Consider the following 22,217-nt stretch of genomic DNA (forward strand, 5'->3'; position numbering starts at 1 on the left):
CAAGGGCTTTTCGATAACAAAAATGCCCCTTCCTGTTGGCCTTGCCGTTTTTCGCCCATCACTTACTACCGAGTGCGAGTCTGACTTCTTTATCTGGGCGCAATCTTTGCCACACCCAGTCATCTCGCTCAGCGACCCGCGCGACCACGTTTCCTTAAATCTGAGCCCCGTGGACTCTGCTCCGGAACTACATTACCCAGCACCCCCCGCGCCCTTCGCAGGAAGGACGTCTGCGCACTAAGATACTCAGTTCCAAGTTTGGAGCTTTTAGCTGCCAGCCCTGGCCCATCATGTAGCTGCAGCACAGCCTTCCCTAACGTTGCAACTGGGGGAAAAATCACTTTCCAGTCTGTTTTGCAAGGTGTGCATTTCCATCTTGATTCCCTGAAAGTCCATCTGCTGCATCGGTCAAGCGAAACTCCACTTGCATGAAGATTGCACGCCTGCAGCTTGCATCTTTGTTGCAAAACTAGCTACAGAAGAGAAGCAAGGCAAAGTCTTTTGTGCTCCCCTCCCCCATCAAAGGAAAGGGGAAAATGTCTCAGTCGAAAGGTAAGAGTCTATTTGCATTACTTGCAAAAATGCAAAGTGTTGTGCATGCATTTATGAATGCATGGATGCAATTTTCGCCTGGCGATTGCATTTTTAAGTTTGAGGTTTTCCACAGCTCAGTTGCATTTCCTGTTTAGTATGTGTCTTTTTTTGCAGACACAGAGAGTTCCTGTAAGGCAGGGCTTGCAGTTCAGCTGTGCATTGACGTTATTTGCATTCTTCTGCTAGGATTACTGAGCTCTTTTTGCCTTTTGCACAGTCAGGAGAGATAGAGCAGGTTGGTAGCGTCTAAAAGTGCAATGCTTTATATAATTGTAAAATTCTTTAGTATGCACACATATTACAAGTAATTTTATGTGCAACAGGAATACAAACTTTTAAAAAGTCTGTAGGTGAAGATGAAAGGTAAAACTTGAGTTAAACTAGTAGGAAATGAATGTAATCTTATATTCCTTTGGGAATGAACCGTTGCGGTACCAGTATTTAGCTAAATTTCCATTGATATCGCTTTGAACATTAAGTAACTTTTGATTTTTAAAGGAAGTAAAGGTGAAGTGTGAATAATACCACATTACAAAAACGTAGACAAGAAGACTTTCTCTTCCGAGATTTTGCACTTTACACCAATTGCTTATTGGTTCGCAGTATTCAGAAGCAGCAATGAGGACATAGATGTTTTATGTCTTCCCATTTGGGAGATGCTTTGCATCTTAGGGGAAAATGTTGGGGGAAAAACTGTACTTTTAAGCATTACACCAACGTGGGGAGACTGTAGTGTTTCACTGACAACCATAATGAAATCTTTTAAGTGTGTAATTGCATATATTTAGTCAGCTATAATAGGTCAGAAGTTCAGGGTTATGGTTGTTTCCTTTATGTTTTTTTCTTTTTCTTAAAAAAAATTTTTTTTACACAGTTGTATTTTGCAGACAATGTCATGCTGGGGGGAATTAAAAAAATAAAATTTATGACATGGCATCAAGAGAACTGAGGGGGTGTTGTCAGGTGTCTCTAGGACCCTAAGTCTCTTGTTTCAGAACGAGTCTTTCTTTACCATAGAGAAAGCATGTGCCATCTGAGAATGTATGGAATGAAGAGGTGAGTTAGGCACTAGGTGAGTTAGGCTACCTGAGGCACAACATAGGTGAGTAAGACCTGGTGAAATGAAAGTGTCTCATAAGCTTTCTGCCACTTTTTTTGGAGTTGTTGCAATTCTGCCTGATGGGAATCATGCATCTCAGCCCAAGAAGGAAGTGATATATATTCTTAAGAGTTCAAAGTAGGGCTCTGCTTTTCTTTTAGTCTTAGTGGGGAATGGACATCTGAAAAGCTAAGAAAGCTGAAGAACCTATGAATTGGCATTATGAGGTGCAGGTGTTCCTTAATAGAGGGGAAACCTACAATCTTCTAATTGAGCAGAGAAATAACAGTTTAGAAGGGGCATACCATGCTTTGATGTATTAAAGAGATGACATCTAGTTACTTTGTATTTGGTATATATTCACTCATTCATTCAGTTCGGTTTAATATATGTATAAATATATTATGATATATATGTGTATGTGTGTATGTATGTGTACGTATACATGTAGAGAGATATAGTGCACAGGATTTGGGGGCATACAAAAATATTTAAAATGTAGTTGCTTCCTTTAAGTAACTTACCATGTGATTGGTGAAAGAAAGCATATCTGCAAATCATTATACTACAAGATAATTGCCTAGATAGTGAAGAGAAATGGCACTGTTGGAGTTTAGAGATGGAAGTGATCTCTCTGAGAGATAGTCAGGAAGGTTTCATGAAGAAGGTGATGTTATAGTGATCTTATCTTTGGACCGTAGTGTCTAAACTAAATCAGGTTCCTTTTTGCATTTTTTGAGCTCACTCCTAAAGTAGCCCCCTCCTAGTAGAGCAAGTTTTTGAGTTGGGAAGCTAAAAGAGATGTTAGCATGACACTCTTCCATTATGGGTGTGCCCATAATAGATCAGGTACTGATGGTTCTTGAAATCAATTCCCATTCATCCAAAAAGTTTTCTTAATTGGGTTGTGTTTGGAAGGTGCAACTAGTGTGAACATGGGGTTTCTGTCCAAAAGAAAAATTATTGGTAGAAAGAAGTGGGTGATCATTTCAGAAATGGCAAAGGAGACTTGGCCTGGACTTTAAATGTGGAATTGGCCTAATTCAGCTATGGTATTCTCAAATGGCCAAGACATTTCTTGCAGTACCAGACTTCTTTGTAATACTATAACCAAATGAAATGGGGGGAAAAGTGAAAGGTGGATGCAACCTCATAGTGTTGAAGATTTTAACAACATGTTCAATTCAAGGACCTTTACGAACTTTCTAGATCACTATAATTCGGTTTTGGAGACCTCTAATTTAAGGCACAGCAGAGGCAAAAGAATTACAGACTCCCTTGGAGCTGGAAGGACTGGGTTACTTCTTTCCAGCCTTACCGACAGTGAGATTCCAAGAAAGAATTTCTTAAAAAGAAATTTTGTTTTCCACAGTTGTAACTTTAGGTGGTATGCCTTTCAGTTTGTTTATATTAGCTGTCTGGGGTTGAGCTGACATTTTTCAAATATTAAAGTGGCAGAATGCCTTTTGAGGAAATCTGAAATGTAAGTTAACAGGAAGGGCACCCAGAAAGTGCAGGAATTCCTGCACTTTACAGGAAGACAGGCTACAGGAAAAATGTGTCATCTACATTGCCCCGGAGAGAAAAACTATTGTTATCAGCCATAATGATCTGAGGGAGGGAGGGAAGGAGGGAGGCAGGAAGGGAGGCCTGGCATCTCCCGGTTCACCTGAAAATCTACAAAAAGTTTGACCCTGTTAAATGCACTCTTTCTCACTTCTCCCTCTCTTCACCTTTTAAAAATATGAGTTTTTCTTAGTTTTAAGGTAGTAATAGGTAAATCATGTCGTGAGAAATGTGTATAAGGCATAATTCAGCAGCATGTGAGAGAGTGGTAGGCAAGGACTTAACCCTACTGTGGTTCTTTGCTTCTGTAATTCATTCCACCCTGGGAAATGTAAATTTCTCATTCTGTGTAAATTCCTTTGTTAGGTTGTACCAGCCAGACTTGTCATGCTTAGCCTGTAATCTGAGCCAGTCTGTTTTATAACCTCGTACATCTCAGGACACAAAATCAGAATAGGCACGTTGGGTTTCCTGAGCTTGTTTCGTGTTGGCGCGCTGCGAGTCAGCTGCAGGGGTGTTCAGGGGGTCTCCTGGTGGTCAGTTTAATGCTGGAGAAAAGGAGTGAGATTCTCATCCGTTTGTTTTTCACAGCTTAGTATTACTGTAACTACTTTCCAGTATTTTAAAATCTGAAAGATCTATAGGGAATATTTTTAAAACTTAAAAGAAAAAAGTACATAATACTTGTTCATTGTAGAAACATTTGAAAATATACAAAGAAAATAAGAATCACTAGTTACCACAGTATACATTTTGGCATATATCCTTTTGGACTTTTTTTCTATTTTATATATATGTATATGAATAAATTGAAAATATGTATAAAACTAAGGTCTATTTACTTACTTTTTGTTTCACTTACAATATACTGTGAAGTATTACCAGTTAATATGTTTCTACATTCATAGTATCCAATTGTATTGTATTTATTTAAATAGAACCTTAATATTTATTAACTTTCAATATTATGAATATTGCCATGATGATCATCCCCTTCTACGTTATTGTGTATACCACGGCCTTAGAGTAACTTCCAGGATGCAAAACTACAGGTTATGGATAGCCAATTCTTCCCAATCCCCTTTCTCTTCTCTGCCTTTTAAAAATAGCTTCTTCATTATTATAAAATGATATATACTCATTGAAAAAAAATTCAAACCAAAGAGAAATTCATAATACGAAAATAAAAGTCTCTCCAAGTCACACCATCCAGAGCTAATTACTGTTAACTTTTTGGTGACTATCTCTTTGCATTTGTCTATATATACATACATACTCATACATGCTGTTTTACACACTATATATGATATTTTGCAACTTGCTTTATACTCTACCATATATCTTGGACATCTTTTCGTATCCACACACATGCAGTCACCTCATTCTTTTTAACAATTGCTTATTTTAATCTGTAAGAATGTAGCTGTTTAATCCATCTCCTGTTGGACTTTCACATAGTTTCCATTTTTTTACAGCTGTAAACAATACTGCAAGGAATACCTTGAACATACATTTTGCATATTTGCCCAATTATCTCTTTAGGATGAATTCCTAGAAGTGGAAGTGCTAGGTTAAAGGGCGTGCATGGATATATGGCCAAATTGCCCTCCAGAGAGCTAACGCTAGTTCTTATTCCCACCAATGACGTTTGGAAGTACCCATTCTCTCCTTTTAAGCATTGTGGTAAATATTGCCAAATAAATTGCCCTCCAGAAATGTTATGTCTACTTACCTTCATCCTGGGTACAATAATTTGAAAAAATTTTTGCCAATTTGATAAAGGGTATTAATACTTGACTCTCATTTGCATTTTTTAGTAATAAAGAAGTTGAATTCTCCCCCCTCCTTTTTTGACATTTGTGTTTCATGTGTTTGAATTTCTTTTCTTCTTCATAAAATGTATCTCTAAAATTTCAATTTGGGGATCAATTTACTTTCAAAGTTAGGCCAGAAAATTCCAGGACTGTAGAGCTTAGGTAATCAGGGGTTGAAAGCTGGGTTCCATGCATCTAAACAATTTAATTCCCTGGTGGATTCTAATTTTAATTTTCACCAAAATGTCTTAAGTAAACAGCACGTATTTTATCAGCTCATTTTGTTGTACTGTCTATAGCTATCCAGACCAGTATGAAAATACTAAGAAAAATGTAATGATCTGATTAAAATTCCAGTCTGGGAAATAACTTACTTCTGGACATTTCTGCATTTTCAGTTATCTCTACAGGCAAAATTAGTTTTTCTTTATTTTTGTAAATAATTCTTATGCAGCGCCTGGTTGTGTTATGTGCATTGTTGCAGAATAATTTTTTTTTTTAGCTTCATGTGCAATGCTTAATCATAAAAGGAGGTTTACTTTGCTTTACTAGATTTGTTAAAAGAATTAAGGTTAGGATCAACTTTGCTGACCTCACAAGTTATTTAAATCAATCACACAACGTATTCTTAACATAGCCTTCCTTAGTAAACCTGCCTATTTATGCACCCTGATATGAAGTGATAGAATTTAGAGCTGTGAAAGGAGTTTTCTACTCCAATCATCTCATTTCACAGATGAACAAACTGAGGCCTTGGAAGTAAGTAGTTTGCCTGAAGACAGAGCCACAGGTAGAACTTACGTTTCCTGAGTCTCTGTCTCAAAGCTCTTTTCACTAAATGACACACAAACACTAGTAATCCACATTTACAAAACTTTTTTTTCTCTTCAGAATCTTTAGTATATTTCTTATTTTTTGTTTTGTTTTTGTGGGGAGCAGGCTGGCAAGGGGGGATTATGGTACAATCAGCAGGGGTTCTTTTTCTGTGTCCAAGAAATGGTGATACATGAATCATGGTGCTGGGGTTTCTTACCAATTCCCTGCCAAAGGATATTTTGCAAATGCTTTCATTTTAATTCCCAGTACCTACACTATACAGCTGCAAGTTTTAACTACTGTAATTGTTGTTTGCCTTTTATGGATGCTCTCTGAAAGCCCCTGTTGGGTAGCTAACATTTCTTCTTATACATCTTTGCGTCTCTTTTTGCATTGTGCTTATAAATAATAGGTGCTCAATAAATGACAATGAAAGTATTTTTCATCAGCAGAGATTTCTATCATTTTCCCCGACGTTTCATAAAAGGTATGGGGTCATTAAATTATAGTGCAGTTTTCTTCCTTGTTTGCATTAATATTTCCATTATATCTTTGCTTGATATTTGGAAGTTCCAAGAATAGCCCAGAAAGCAACTTAGGACAGCTGGAGAAGTGTCATTTCTCCTACCTAGGCCCTCTAAACAGATTTAAAGGTTGCATGATCCTTGGCTAACTTTCTCTTTTAAAAGTATGCGGAACCAAGATGAGTTGTCTAAAGAATCCGGTGCGATAGGATTGAAGTAAATTCATCCATCCTGTGCTGGTTTCAGGAACTGGTTTGTAAGTTACCTCTGAACTTGAGCCTCTGAAGGGTTAGATAATCCAAAAGTTTTTAACAGTCGGCTGTCCTGTGACAAAACAGGGAACTCTGCATGGATAACTCCCAAATGAAAGGATTCCCCACTTCCTCCTCCACCACTGCTGCTGTTACCGGCCGCCCCACCTTCCGCCCTGGTTTTGTTTCGCACTCTGTCTCAGACGGTCTTCCTTTCCTGAGCTGGTTCACACAGTTTGGTATGCAATCCATAAAACCCCCTCTTTCTACGTTGAAAGGATATTCAGGTTATAACCTACACACATGAAGTCTATCACAAATCATCATAATTTAGTCAACTCAGTTCTGAGTTGAGGCATTAAAAAGGCACCTGCTAGATCTCTCGTCATTTGTTATATTTTCTACTTTGTAAATCCCTCAAGTTGGATTGGGATCAGTCTTTTTTTCTTTTACAGACCATTAGCTGCAGATCTAGATGCTGATCACAACCCACACTCCCACACCCAGTGCTATCACCACCATCATCATCATCATCATCATCATCATCATCACTTATTTTATGTCAGTCACTTTTCACGTAGTATGCTTTTGAACTTCACATAAATCCTCTGGGGACAGATGCTGTTGTCGTTGATTTACAAATGGAGAAGCCGAGGCTCAGATGCATTAACTAACTTGCTCATAGCTGGATAGCCAGTAAGCTGCAGAGGCAGGATGCTAAGCCAGGCCTGTCTGACCACAGGGCCCGTGCTTGTAACCAGGGGTCAGCAAACTGCAGCCCGTGGGCCAAATCCAGTCCTACCTGTTTTTAAGTACCGCCTATGAGCTAAAATGATTTGCACATTTTTAAATGACTGGGGAAAAAAAATCAAAAGAATAACATTCCATGACACATGAAAATGATGTCAAGTTCAAATTCAGTGTCTACAAATAAAGTTTTATTGGAACACAGCTATGCTCATTTATTCGTATGTTGTCCATGGCTGCCTTTCCCTCCACAATGATAGAGTTGAATGGTTGTGATGGAGACTGTGTGTCCCACAAAGCCAAAAATATTTACTATCTGGCCCTTTCCAAGACAGGTTTGCTGACTTTGCTCTTTATGACTTGACTCAAGCGAGTAATGGAGTCTTTTCATGATGGGGCTGCCATATTACATTCATCTTTGGCTTTAGTTGGAAGTTGTTAATCTAGATAACTTCTCACCCACTACTCAGCCAGTGACCTCTGGGGCCCAGCCCACAGGAAATGTCTGAGTGGTGTTTCTCCTGGTTATGAGATTCGTAGGCCATTGCTCATTTCCGCTGAACTGAGCTACCGGTCTCCTTTAGCCCATCCTGGGGTCCTTTCCCTGCAGCTGCACTCTTCCTGTTTGCTCTATATTTCTTTTTTTTCCCTCCCATTGAGAAGCTGCTCTTGAGTTCTTCCCGTAGTCTCTCATTCTCCTCTTCCTCGTCCCACATTTTGTTTAAAAAGCAAATAAAGTAAAAACAGCTCTCACTACCACCGTCACCTGGCTTTGTTGATTATGATCATGATCCAGCTCGGAAGTGCCATCATTTTTTTTGTGTGAACTGAAGACAGAATCCTCCCTCTATAGAAAGACAGCCTCTATTTTACCCAGAGAGGTTTCCAGTTATCATCTCCTATAAATGTTAGAGCCGTTTTCTCAGCTTGACTCCCCCAACCCTGGGCGGACAGTTTTCTTGTGGGTATGAAGATCCTTTTGCTTACAGAGTCACTTACATTGTGGGTGTTGTATGTATTTAGGAGGGAAGGTCCTGGTAAAGGTTCTGAAAATGAAGGGAAGGAGGGGTGGGGGGTGGTGGAAGCTACATGAAGACAGAGTAACTTTGGTAGGATGACCCCAGATTTGTTTGCTGTATCCAGAATGAGATAAGTTTAATTCACATACAAGGAAGTGCTGTAATTCCTACCATCCCAGATGGTAGCACTGCTGTGATTCTTTCTATATTCCAGATACTGTGCTTAGTGATGCATGTGAATTATCTCTTTCTCCCTTCACTAGGGCCTGGTAAGGGGATGTCCCATTTTGTATATGAGCAAACTGAGGCCAGAGAGGTTAAGGAACATCCCTTAGATGTCCAGGTTGATAGTGGCAGAGCAGAGGCTTTAATCAAGGTCTGTCTGACCCCAGAACCTGAGCTCCTGGTGACTCGACTTGAGTTGTCACTCCATAATAAGTTTATGAACCCATTACCCAGAATACATGGTTGGAGATAGAAAACATGAATGGATTCCATGGATATTTGGGTATAGCAGGGTCAGGTATGGTAATTAGGAGGGGCTGACCTGTGTCTACCTCTATATAGGTTCCTTTTAACATGTTCCTTTAAGCCTTTGCTGATCATAGAATACTGAGTCTGACTCATTCTGAGTGTTAAAGTTGAATTCCAAGTTCAAACTGCCCATTGGTTGAAGGAAGCTAGTTACAGTTGGTTTCCTGATAGATACTGGTCTGTACAGACAGGAAGTTTATGTTAAACATCAGAAATGAATATTGATTCCCTTAGCTGTCTTATAGGTTGTTACTAAGCAGACACAAAGTGTGTGTTTCCCTCACATCAAATTGTTTTAAAACAGTAAGAACAAGGTCAGTTTGGCACCATACCTAAGTAGAGGAATACTTAGGAAAACAGCCCCTTTTTGGCTTAGTAATTTCCTTTCTTCCTGGTTATTTCTATGTAAATGTGACAAGTGCAGTTTCCTTGAAATTGTGAATGAAGCTACGTCTCTACTGTTTTACTCTTGTACTGGATGGTGTAGAAGAAACTAGCATTACCTCTTTTGTGGTAGAGGAGGCGGGGAGTTTGGGAGTGAATTTACCTTTAAACCAGGAAATTCTCTCTCGGCTTTCTCTCCAGCCAAAGCAGAAGAGTCATACCTGTGCTTCAGTGGTTTCCCATGATCCTGGGCTGAAGCCATGGGAATAGATGGTCTGGATGTTGAGTGACAAGTTATTTATTCCCTCCTCTATTCTCCCTCCTCCAATCTATCATGGGAGGCATGACTTAGAGATAAGGGTAAGGCTAGAATCTGACAAACGAGTGGGAACAAAATGGAAAAAAGAGTATGGGAATTATTTTGCCGTGAATGTGCAGAGACAGCCTTTCTGTTATATTTGAAAACTTTATAAGCATATTCTCCCCAGTTTATTTACTCCTTCCTGCACCCCAAACTCCTTTGCCATTTTACAAAAATAGTCCCAAAGACTCTGAAAATACCTAAAGAGAGAACTTGAATAAGGGGTTTGTCCAGATCCATTTAATGAATAAATTTTGGATTGATTGTTGGGTTTAAGACATTGTGCTCAGTGGAACTAGACCTGCTCTACTCTTCCACTCACTAGCTATGAGCCTTCAAAAATCTGCTTAACCTCTAACTTCAGCTTCCTCACCTGCTAAATGGAGAGACTGACACTCATTCACAGGGTTGTTATGAAAATTAAGGAAGGTTATGTATGTAATGTGCTTTGGCCAGTGCTTGGCATTCATTTATTGGATAAATATTTATTGAGTGCACTTCTGGGTTTGCAGTGTCGTGCTGTACAATAAGCTCTCCATAAACATACATTGCTTCTCTCTTCCTTTCCTTCCAGCCCTTAAGAAGCTTGTAATCTAGTGGGAGATCCTGAAGGTGTTTACAATAAGCATGCAAGGATGAATGTGATTTTCAGAGCTGATGAGGAAATTATGTCCTAGATCCAAAGTAGCTATGGAGAAGGAATCTTGACTTCAAGTATATAGGGGCACCAATAGAATGTTAATATAGGCAGAATAATTCTTTCAAAGAATAAAAGAGAGAAGATGCCCAAGCAAAATATCTGAAGCTTAAATACCTTACTTGTATTTTCTAAGAACTTCCTTTTTCTTACCAAGCTATATACTGTAGTTATTGCTTATGATCACAATAGGTTAATAAATGGAACATATCCTATCTCATACTCTTAGGTGTATTTTGGATTGTGGAAACTCCAGGAAATCTAGAGGTTAATAGTTAAACAAGTATATCATATCAACCAGGTTTATAGGCACACTGTAATTATATAAGCAAGCTGTTGGTTCAATAATCAACGTCTAGCTAGGTCAGGGAATATTTTCCAGAGCGTGGCCACAGCTGTAATTTTCATTTTTTATAACCTGCCAACCTGCCTTTTCCATTTCTTAGTCCTTTTCCCTTTTCTAGAATCATCTGAAGTCAGTTAAAGAGGAGGAAAACTGTTTAATGTACTTCTGAATTCTCATTTTAGTTACCTTAAGAGAGGTGTTCCAGAAGGTTCTTTATTTTATCAAACTTAAGCTTGATCTTGGATACTGGCAAGGGAGTTCATAAATTTTTTTGTATGTATTTTTAATTTCAGAAAAATTCCACTTAGAAGATAAATATATTTAATACAATTGACAGGTTAAATTAATTTTTCTTTCATTATCTTGGCTTAAAAAAATACAATGACCTACGGCTCTGGAGCTCACAACAGGCTGTTTCTCAGTGTAACTAGTACTTAGCCGCCTTCTTTCTCCTCAGTGACTTCATTCAACTCAGGGTGGGGAGAGAGGGTAAGGTGGGTGGGCTGAATCCCCCCAGGCAGAGTCAGGAAAGCCACAGGGCTTTGATTCACCTTGCTGTGCTGTTAAAGAGAACATATGACCCAGCCTGGTAGATAGGACCTGCCAGCTATATCGTCTCATTCAAGTGGCTTGCCAAGTCTTCTTGCCTGGGACTTTGTTCCTGAATGAGGTTCTATTTTTATAGGTAAAGGAGAAAAAAAAAAAACGCAGATTTAACTCTGGAATTGATTTAAGAATGAGATTGAGAAGTTTTGATACATTAGGGTTAGAATGATTTTTTCCCTCTCAAATTTCAATCTTTTTTTTCTAATGTGACCTATCTAAGGACAAGAGAGTCCTTAGACTCTCTTGTTCAGTGTTGGCAGTGTAGGAGGTGGGGTGGATGAGTGAGAGAGTGGGGGGCAGGGGATCCTATATTTCTTGGTTGAATTTAACAACATTACTGAACAATTAAATTAATAATCTGCACCTTGCACTGTGTTAGGTGACTATCAAGAGGACCAGAATTCCATCTCTACCCTCAAGAAGGTCACACACTCTAGTAGGATGTATTGGTTCTCTAGGGGTGCCATAACAAAGGACCACAAATTGGGTGGCTTGCACAACAGAAATTTATTGTCTCACAGTGCTGGAGGCCAGAAGTCTGAGATCAAGGTGGCGGCAGGGTTGGTTCCTTCTTAGGGCTGGAAGGGAGAATCTATTCCTTGCTTTTCTCCTAGCTTCTGGTGGTTTGCTGACAATCTTTGCCGTTCCTTGGCTTGTAGATGCATCGCCCAGATCTCCGCCTTCATCTTCACATGGTGTTCTCCCTGTGTGTGTGCGTATGTCCACATTTCTCCTTCTTACCAGGACACCGGTCATATTGGATGAGGGGCCCACTGTAATCCCATATGACTTCATCGTGACTAATGATATATGCAACGACCGTATTTCCAAGTAAGGTCGCATTCTGACGTACTGGAGGTTAAGAGTCAAGATAGGAATTTTGGGGGACACAGTTCAACCCATAACGTGGGAAGACAAATGTGCCAGTGAACTAATGCTGCTGTGTGTGATGCACATGTAAATTTTGGTACAAGATGCAGCTGGGATACTGAGGAAGGTGAAGGGCAGAACTTTTCCTGGGAAGATCAGGAAAGCCTCTCTGTAGAGGAAGGATGTTAACTTGGAATGACGGAACTTTCAGTGTGGTTCTTCTCAGGACAATAAGCAAGTAAAACAAGAGACTTGCCATCTGGGCCTTGAGCAGACTACTTGCTCACTCTTCTGATTTTTCTATCGTTAATGACAGACTACATGCATCTACACTGGGGAGTGTTAAATTAGAAAACACACACACACACACACACACACACACACGAAAACACATGCTCCCAAAACTTCATTAGTGTTTGGTGGTGATGGGACCTGCAAAGCTCTCTCAGCCGTGGTCACAGGCAGCTTTCATGTGTAGATACAGAGGTGGCCCTTGGAAGTTGGGGGAAGGGGACATCCTTTCCTTTGTAACAAATGGTTCTAGTCCTAATGGAACAAAGCTTAAGAGGGAATGGGAGTGACTAAGAACCATGGATCTGTAGCCAGGCAAAGCTTATTTTTAGAAAAGGCCTGTAAGCCTTAAAAAAAAAAAGTACCACTCGAGTGTTACCGAGCTCCTACAATATTGATTATTAACAAAAGTTCTTTTCAACAGTGTATACTTAATAGAGTTAATAGGCAGCTTTATTTTCTTAATGTGGTCTGAGTATATTTAGCATAAAATTATGTATAAAAAGGATCAGCTTCAGAAAGGGGGGGCAATAAGGGATGAAATTGTCAGGACATGCTGTGTGAGGTGGTCAGGGGTGAGGTTAGTGGGAAGGAACTTTCCCAGCTTAGAACAGACGTCCATCATCTGTCAAATGGTCCTGCCAGTGTGTTGATGGTGGCATGCTTCAAGTGCAGGTCCAGGTGGGCAACCCAGAAAAAGCTGCAGGAAGGTAAGGCATCCGTCAGAGCTGGTGGATGGTACTGGGACAGTGATCCAAACAGCAAAATTACAGGTGGGCAGCCGAAGTGAGGCAGAAAGTCAAGAATTAGATGAATCAACATAGAAGTGGAAGAAAGAAATAATAAACAGGGAGGTTAGTTGGAAAGCAGGGCTCAGAGAGGGAAAGAGTCCAAGATACTAGGGTGTAGAATGCAGGCACGAATATACGTTTATATCCTGTATTAGCCCTGCATATAAGACATGAGTATTCACCTCACCTGTTTCTTTCAGCTTCCGAAGCCATCTTTGTTCGTCTGGCTGTTGTGTGATGATGCACTCCTAGGAAGCCTGGGGAGGTGGGGTGTAGAAGGATATGCAGAAAAAGAGCAACAGAAACTAGTTCGGGGCTTGTTTATGACAAGCCCAGACTTATCTCCATGCTGAGTACCTGCATGCAGCTCTCTAAGTGGGACCAACAGAGTCAGAGGAAAACAGGAAATAGTGAATCAGCTGGATTGTCAGGCCACTTGCTTTAAGACTAAAACCAGCTACTGGTTTTCTCTCTCAGGTTAGGAGATGAACATGGTCTAATGTGAAAAAGCAGCCCTGAATCCTCGACATCCAATTCCAAGGCAGAGCTGGGAAGGAGAAATGCAAGGGCTCCAGGAAAGCTTGTGCTGCTATTCTGTGTTAAAAGTATATCAGGGGGATGTAGAGACTCAGTCTTTGCAAAAGCAATTGGGCCGTATCAAGAACCTGTACAATTTTTGTTCCCTTTGATCCAGCGTTTCCATTTATGAGAACCTATCCTATAATAGCTAGTGATTTTTGAGTGCCTACTGTGTGCAAGGATTTGTGATCAGTACTCCACTTCTTAGCTCTAATCGTCATGAAAACCTGAGAGGGAGGTAAAGTTATCCCCGTTTTACGAAGGAGGAAATTGGAACTCGGGTTAATAACTTGCCCAAGATCATACAGTTAGTGGTTACAGAGCTGGGATTTGAATCTAGTTCATTTAAATTCCAAAGTTCATGTTTTTCACTATGTAACTGCCATGTCAAAATAGTGAAAAATAAAAACACCCTACTGCATAATAATAAGGGAATAGCTTAAGTTACAGATACCTACCTGATGTAATAGGTTATGAAGAAAGGGCGATAACATTAATGAAAATATCCTTATAACTGAGGAAGAATGGATATAAATATACAGGTAGAGCAGTTACAAATATGTGTACATGTTTGTGAATTCGTGTGTATTTTGTTTTACCTCAAGTAAAGAAGTCTTACAGTAGTCCCTCTTTATCTGTGGGGGCTACATGTGAAGACCCCCAGTGGATGCCTGAAACTGTGGATAGTACTGAACCCTATATATATAGTATTATGTTTTTCCTATACATACATACTTGTGATAAAGTTTAACTTATAAATTAGGCACAGTAAAAGATTAATAACAATAATAATAAAATAGAACAATTATAACAATATACTGTAATAAAAGTTATGCAAATGTGGTCTCTCTCTCTCTCAAAATATCTTATGGACATTGAGGGTATAATGCAAAGTGAAATAAGTCAGAGGGAGAAGGTCAAATACCGTATGATTTCCTTCATTAAGTAGTAGATAATAACAACAATAAACAAACACATAGGGACAGAGATTGGATTGGTGGTTACCAGAGGGGAAGGGAGGAGGGAGGAGGGTTAAAGGGATAATTCGGTACATGTGTGTGGTGATGGGTTGTAATTAGTATTTTGGTGGTGAACATGATGTAATCTATGCAGAAATAGAAGTACAATGATGTACACCTGAAATTTTTACAATGTCATAAACCAATGTTACTACTGCAATAAACAAAAAACTAAAAAAAAAAAAAATCTTATTGTACAGTACTCACCTCTCTTCTTGTGATGATGTGAGATGATACAATACTACATGATAAGATGAAGAGAGGTGAATGTCGTAGGCACTGTGACGTAGCGTTAGGCTACTATTGACCTTCTGATGATATGTCAGAAGGAGGATCATCGAGCCAATGGTTAGATGTCAGGAGTAGACAATGTCGATGGTTGGGGGTCCAACAAAGGGATGATTCATGTCCCCTGGGCAAGAGGGACACAGTGGGATGGCGGGAGATTTTATCACACTACTCAGAGCAGTGTGCAAATGAAAACTTATGAATTGTTTATTTCTGGAATTTTCCCTTTAATGTTTTCAGACTGCGATTGATTGCTGGTAGCTAAACCACAGAAAGCGAAACCGTGGATAAGGGGACACTGTTGTATTAGGGAGAATTTCATTGAATCCAATTGCAGGAGGTACAGCAGAGCCTGGTAGGAACCAGGAAATGCATTTTCTGACTCCCTCCTCACTCTCCCTTCACAGGGGCCCTCATTCTGCTTTTCTCTGAGAGTCTTTTCTGCTTTCCCCTGCAGACCAGGCTTTGCTAACTCATCAGTATGCCCATGGTGTAAAAGAGCTCCTAGAGCTGCATCTATATGACTGCAGCTTCAGTACCCACCATTTTTTCGCTAGTTACAGTCTCTGGTCTGAGATGAAATTCTCTCTTTCCGCAAAAGAAAAAAAAAATTTCTGATGATGAGTGGCTGCTGGATTGGCTGGACTGAGTCAGGTGTTGATCCCTATGTACATGAGGGGTAACCACATGGCCCACTGCCCACTTAGAGGTGCTATAGACAAAGCTTATCTGAATAGGGGGCATAAGTGAGACAGTCAAATGGGTTGACATAATAGGCAGGAAGGAAATACATGAAAAAATGAGAACTATGGATATGGTTACTTAGACTTATACTTGAGTGAAGCTTTGACAGAATTGTGACCTGAAGAACTTGGTTGTTAAGGAAGGTGATGCATCTTAGATTCTCTCATATTCTCTGTGAGTGGAAGTGGCTCAGACCATCTACGCTATCATTTGTTCAGTTGCTGGTTGCCTTTATAAGGGGCCACTTGAACAGTAAAAAGAGCAGTAATACCATTTGGAGAACAAACCGAGTCAATGCCCTTGAAACTGAGGGAACAACACAGAAAAGGTGCACTGGTGCTCTCTAATGGCTAAGTGATAAATACAAGATTGACTTTCCGACAATGTGACAGTGCCCCAAGTGTATGTGGTACAAAGAGTCTGGGCATTAGATATCTGGCAAGATGTAAAGATAAGAATTTAGAACCATAGAATGTTACATCTAGCAGGGACGTTGGAAATCATCTAGGCTAAACACCTCATTTTAGATATAAAGCAATTATGACCAAGAGAGATTAAGTAGTTGAAAAGGCCAAGGTGATGGTGAGCTAAGTTTGGAAGACAGGTCTTCTGACACTCACACCTGGGCTGTTGTTAGCATCCCAGTTGCATTTGATGCTAAGCCAACCTTTGACTCTCTGGAGAGCCCTTATATTCTTCCTGTAAAGACAGAAACTAACCCCTGTGCCTTAAAGATAAAAAATAAACGAGAGCACCAGGCACTGTGGAAATCAGACCTCTGTTTATTCAGTTGGTCATCAGATGATTGAATGGGTCTGTTCAATCATGCATGCAGCCATTCATCCATTCATTCATTCATTCATTCATTATCAGCATTTATTAGATGCTTCTCTGTGTGATTCATGGCTAGGCACCAGGGATTGTGCAGAGAGATGATTCCTACTTGCAAGAAGCTCACATTCTAATGGGGGACAGTCGTGTACCAACATTTGTGATTTAATGATAGCTAGAAGGAAAAGTGATTAACTGCTTGGATCTCGGAAAGGTAATGGGAGAGTTGGAGATTAAAGGTGGGGAGTCAAAGCAGAGCCAGCTCTGGTCTGTGGGGCAGTGTGAAATGGCACGAGCATCCAGGAAATCCTAAAGCTCTGTGTGATTGGCATGTAGGGGGTCGTCTAGCAGAGCAGTGAGAGATGAGGTAGGAGAAATAGGAGGTGGCCAAGGGATGGAAGGCCTTGCAATTCAGGAGGCATTCATTGCCTGACTCAAATCCACAGTATGAAGTACTACTGAGAGAAGGTTTCTTCCAGCAGCTAGATTAATATAATTTTGTATTTTAGACTGAACTATGCATCTATGTCCCTTAGCAACAGGTTTTGTTAATATTCTGAGCTCAGTATGAAATGGAGAGCCAAATTGGCATTGAAGAGCTTTCCTTTGGCAAGTCTATGATTAACTTTCTTTATCAGTTAGAAAAAAAAAGATAACCATTATAGGGAAGAGAGTTTGCACGGGTTGATTAGTATTGAATGCAGCTTTCTTTAACTACCATTTGATGACTCAACTCATAATGACATTTTGTTGGCGTTTCACCAACTTGCACTTGCCTCCGTTCAACAGGGCATGCCTTGAGGTCTGATTATATGGTTTTCATTCATATGGGCATGTTTCCCACCCTGCTTTCTTTGTTTTTTAGCTAACTAACTTGACATTCCTGCCTGCCAAGACCCGGGGAGCTTGCCTGCTCACCCAGTTTGATTCCTCCATGAGGTCATTTGAGTGCTTCTTACATTTGAGTGCCTGCCATCCTGGAGGTTTTACAGAACAGAAACCCCAGCCTCTGTTTTTAGAGCTGGAGATTCTAACTGTCCGACCTTTGGAAGTCAGTCTTGATCTGTGAAAGAGGAAAATGCTCCATGGTTTCGTAGTCTTTCAAAAGTGTAGAAGGGAGCACCTAGGAGATGATGAAATGCAAAACCAAACCCAAGGTGGTCTCTTCCAAATTTCATAAGCAGTTAACACTATTTTTGTGTTATTTTTCAACTTTCTTTTTTTTAACTTAAAATTTCCAAAGTCTATATCCACAGCCTTGCAGAGTTCTTAGCAACAAACTTAGCAACAAATCAGAAAAAAAAATTAACCAGTTATCTGTATTTTTATCTAGATTTGTAATCTCATCTACCTCACCTAACCTTTGGGCCTCAATTTCCTCTTCTTGTAACTGGATGGCTATTGCATTCTGTTTTTTTAAAGAAATGCCTAATTTCTTTACATTAAGATACATTAAGGCTAAAACATTTGGAGAATACAGAGATATGGTGCAAATACAGAAGCATAAAATTAAGACAGGTGAATGCTAGTGATGAAGTATTTCAAACATCTCACCTTTCCTAAACTCCAGTTGGGCTCAAGAAAATCATCCATGCTTTTATTGTTTTTAGTAGGAATTTGGAAGAAATTAATTACTTAAACCATACTCTAATAGTAACCTGAATTTATATGTAACTAGACTCTTGTTTTTTTCCCAAAATGCATTTATCTATTTTCGCTCTGCTAAGACTAAAAGGTAAATAATGGAGATGGAGGAAGAACTTTGTTCTTTGTATAAGAGTTGTAAGTGTGAGGATATATGACCAAGAAAGGTTATGAAGTCTTCAAAAAAAGGAGAAAATCAATTTTAGGGGTTGGTTTAGATCTGATGTTCCTAAACGTTAAAAAAAAAAAATCTAAACTATATTTCAATCATTTGGAATTGATTTAAAAGAAAAAAATAGATGTCCTGCCAGCAGTGTTAGATTGTTAGGCTACAAACAACACTTTAAAAGAAGTGAACAGCTGTCACACTTCTCTGTCCTCTGTAGAGATTTAGCTTTGGAAAGATAACATTAGTTTGCAAATTAACAGATCTCATTTAAATTCCGTTCTTTTTCCCTGGAGCTTCTGCCACCCTAACCCCACCCCCTCCAAGAGCACAGTCCCTTGGATCTCTTGATCCAAAGAACATTAGCTTCCTTTTTCTCACTGTTGGATATGCTAGTTCTCAGGCAGTCTTCAAATGAGAATTATTAAGAAATGCTATCATTTTTTAGTTGTATAATAATGACTCTACAATAAATATTCTGCATATATTTTTGTACAAATGACTGGATGGGGGCTGTTGCTCTGGTTAGTTATAGATTGGAAAGAATTTTAAGAAACACTTTTCTGTCTTGTTTACTATTTTATCCTCAGAGTGAGGCTCGGTGCCTGCCACATAGTAGGCACTTGACAAGTACTGTCTGAATGAATTACTTATTAGCAGTATCCAGGGTTAGCGTTGTGCAGACTTGTAAAGTGGACTAAGATGGTTTTTGATGAATTTAGTCTCTTTTTAGCCTTTCCTCTCACTTCTCAAATGAGAACTTATCACACCTGCAGAATCCTCATGTGTCTTCTTTATATATGTTTATTTTTTATTGTGGTAAAATATACATAATGTAGAACTCACCATTGACGTCATTTTAAAGTATACAATTCTGCGGTTTTTAGTATATTCACAAGGTTGTGCAACCATCACCACTATCTAGTTCCAGAACATTTTTATCACCACAGATGGAAAGCAGTCACTCCCATTAAGCAGTCACTCCCCATCCCCTCCTCCCCTCAGTCCCTGGCAACCACTAATCTACTTTCTGTCTCTGTGGATTTGCCTATTCTAGATATTTCCTATGAATGGAATCATACAATATGTGGCCTTTTGTTTCTGGCTTCTTTCACTTAGCATAATGTTTTCAAAGTTTAATCCATGTTGTAGCATATCTCAGTACTTCATTACTTTTTATGGCTGAGTAACATTTCATTGTATGGATATATAACATTTTTTCCTCTTTATGTTTCCTATCAAAATCTAATATCTAGAGAACTACTTAAAAAGTAGTCAATAAATTATATATAATAAATTATATAATATAAATTAAAAACTCACCCAAGGGAATTTGCATTGTTCAAGAGGAAAACAGCTTAAAATAAAGTAATACATTTCTCATGGTGAAATCTCAGGGATGGGGAGACATTTCCAAGGGGACAGGGGACTTTTTTAGTGCCACTGAGTTACATATTCATGCATATCTGACTTCTTATATAGCTAAGTCTACCAATAGCTGTGGGACTGGAAAAGGTATTGAATTGAGTAGATGGGCACAGGGTTCTTCTGATCCTGAGTTAGTTGCTAGTTAACTTTGTCACCTGCATTTTCCTGGGCCTAGTGTTTTCTGTTTGTTGTTTTGGTTTGATTTTGAACCAGGCCCTCTGCTAAGCTCTTTGACATGCATTGTCTCATTTAATCCTCACAAAAATTATATGGCATAGTTGTAACTTTATTCACATTTTATGAATGAGGAGTATGTAAATGAGGATTTGTAGGAAGATTAAATGCCATAGCTGAACTTTCACTTCTAGTAAATTGTGGGGGCAAAACTCAAATTCATGTCTATCTTTAGCATGAGCTCATAATCTCAGTATGGCAGGGGTTGGCAAACTGTGGCCCACCAAGTGTTTTCGTATAGCCTGCAAGCTAAAAGAGTTTATACATTTTTAAATGGTTAAAAAAAATCAAAAGGAGAATATTTCATGATACTTGAGAATTATATGGAGTTCAAGTTTCACTGTCTATAAGTAAAGCTTTATTGGAAGACGGCTGCACTCATTTGCTTACATATTATCTCTGCTTTCTTGCTACAATGGCAGAGTTAAGTTATTGGGACAGAAACTATGGCCCACAAAGCCTACAATGTTTCCTATCTGGCCCTTTATGGAACAAATTTGCTTATATTCTCATCAGTAAAATGGAGGCAGGGAAAGAATTCGGTTAAATTATTTCTCAGGTCCCTTCCAGCTTTAGTGTTCTGAGAATTGCAAAGAAAGTTACTTACACTTTCTGCTTTCCTGTGGGGTCTCCAGCTCCTTCTGCCTTCCTCTCTCTCAACAGATGAGTTTGTCTCTTTGCTAAAAATGATTGAGCACCACCCCTGCCCCCGGCCGTATATCCATGCCCTGACCTCACGTCTCTCTGCATCTATCCTGGCATTGTTTCATCTATTCTGAGTAATAACAAGATTACCATTTATTCGATGCCTGTGATGCACAAGCACTCAATGGGACTGTGAAGGAGTTTCAGAGATGATGTATGTAAAGTCACATTTATTATTTTCATTTTAGAGATGTGAGAACTGAAGTTTGGGGAGCTCAAATTGCTTCTCCAGGACACATCAGTTAGTAAATTGTGGTCTGGAAGATGAACACCAGTCTTTCTGATCCCGGGGCCATTACAGTAGTCCCCCCTTATGCACAGTTTCACTTTCTGCGGTTTTAGTGACCTGTGGTCTGAAAATATTAAATGGAAAATTCCAGAAATAATTCATGAGTTTTAAATTGCATGCTGTTCTGAGTAGCCTGATGAAATCTCGTGCTGTCCTGCTTACTCCTTTTGTCTAGCGGATCCATGCTGTATTTGCTACCTGCCCGTCAGTCACTTAGTAGCCTTCTTGGTTACCAGATTGACTGTCTCAGTATCGCCGTGCTTGTGTTCAAGAAATCCTTATTTTACTTAATGATGGCCCCAAAGTGCGAGGGGAATGATGCTGGCAATTCGGATATGCCAAAGAGAAGCTGTAAAGTGCTTCCTTTAAGTAAAAAGGTGAAAGTTCTTGACTTAATAAGGAAAGAAAAAAAATCATATGCTGAGGTTGTTGATCTACAGAAAGAATGAGTCTTCCATCCGTGAAATTGTGAAGAATGAAAAAGAAATTCATGCTAGTTTTGCTGTCGCACCTCAAATGTGTATGTATAGGAGAAAACGTAGTATGTATAGGGTTCGGTACCATCTGTGGTTTCAGGTATCCACTAAGGGTCTTAAAACTTATCCCCAGGGGATTGGGGGGACTACTGTACTTCTCCTGACTGATGTAATCTTTGCCCTCTGTCTACCTAAAGTTATCTCCCCCACCCCACTCTGCACCCCATTCCTCTATGTATACCCTCTTCATTTCCCCCACTTTTTCTAATGATCTTTTCTTTTTTGTGTTAAACTTGCATCCTGAGAACAAAATTCTCTTGGGCCAGCTCTTTTTCGGACCATACCTGCCAACCCTACCCTAGTCCCCACTCCTTATGAAATTCCTCTCCTCTTGGGTGTGTTTAGGGCAATAAAGCATGAATTAAATCTGGTTCTGCCCCTTGCAGCTGTGTGACCTTGAATACGTATCTTCACTAAATCTGAGTATCCGCATCTGTAAAATGG

At 39.5% G+C, this 22,217-nt stretch overlaps 1 protein-coding gene and 1 long non-coding RNA gene across 3 annotated transcripts in view; one reads left to right on the forward strand and one right to left on the reverse strand.

The window, feature by feature from the left end:
- Window positions 1-279: 279 nt before the first annotated feature.
- Window positions 280-22,217, forward strand: part of MAP2K6 (mitogen-activated protein kinase kinase 6) — a 118,605-nt gene continuing 96,667 nt past the window's right edge. For both annotated transcript variants that reach the window (XM_004432700.3, XM_087441489.1), the window contains exon 1: window positions 280-552. In XM_004432700.3, coding sequence (XP_004432757.1) covers window positions 537-552 — 16 coding nt within the window. In that variant the 5' untranslated portion in view covers window positions 280-536. The remainder of the gene's footprint in view (window positions 553-22,217) is intronic.
- LOC147915060 (uncharacterized) lies at window positions 12,955-13,588 on the reverse strand. The gene is made up of 2 exons (XR_015554597.1): window positions 13,498-13,588; window positions 12,955-13,219 (listed from the first exon to the last, which is right to left on the reverse strand). It is a non-coding gene; the product is annotated as an uncharacterized LOC147915060 (long non-coding RNA).

This window comes from Ceratotherium simum, chromosome 16, assembly GCF_057802395.1.
Source record: "Ceratotherium simum simum isolate JZ-2026a chromosome 16, ASM5780239v1, whole genome shotgun sequence".
Lineage (NCBI taxonomy): Eukaryota > Metazoa > Chordata > Mammalia > Perissodactyla > Rhinocerotidae > Ceratotherium > Ceratotherium simum.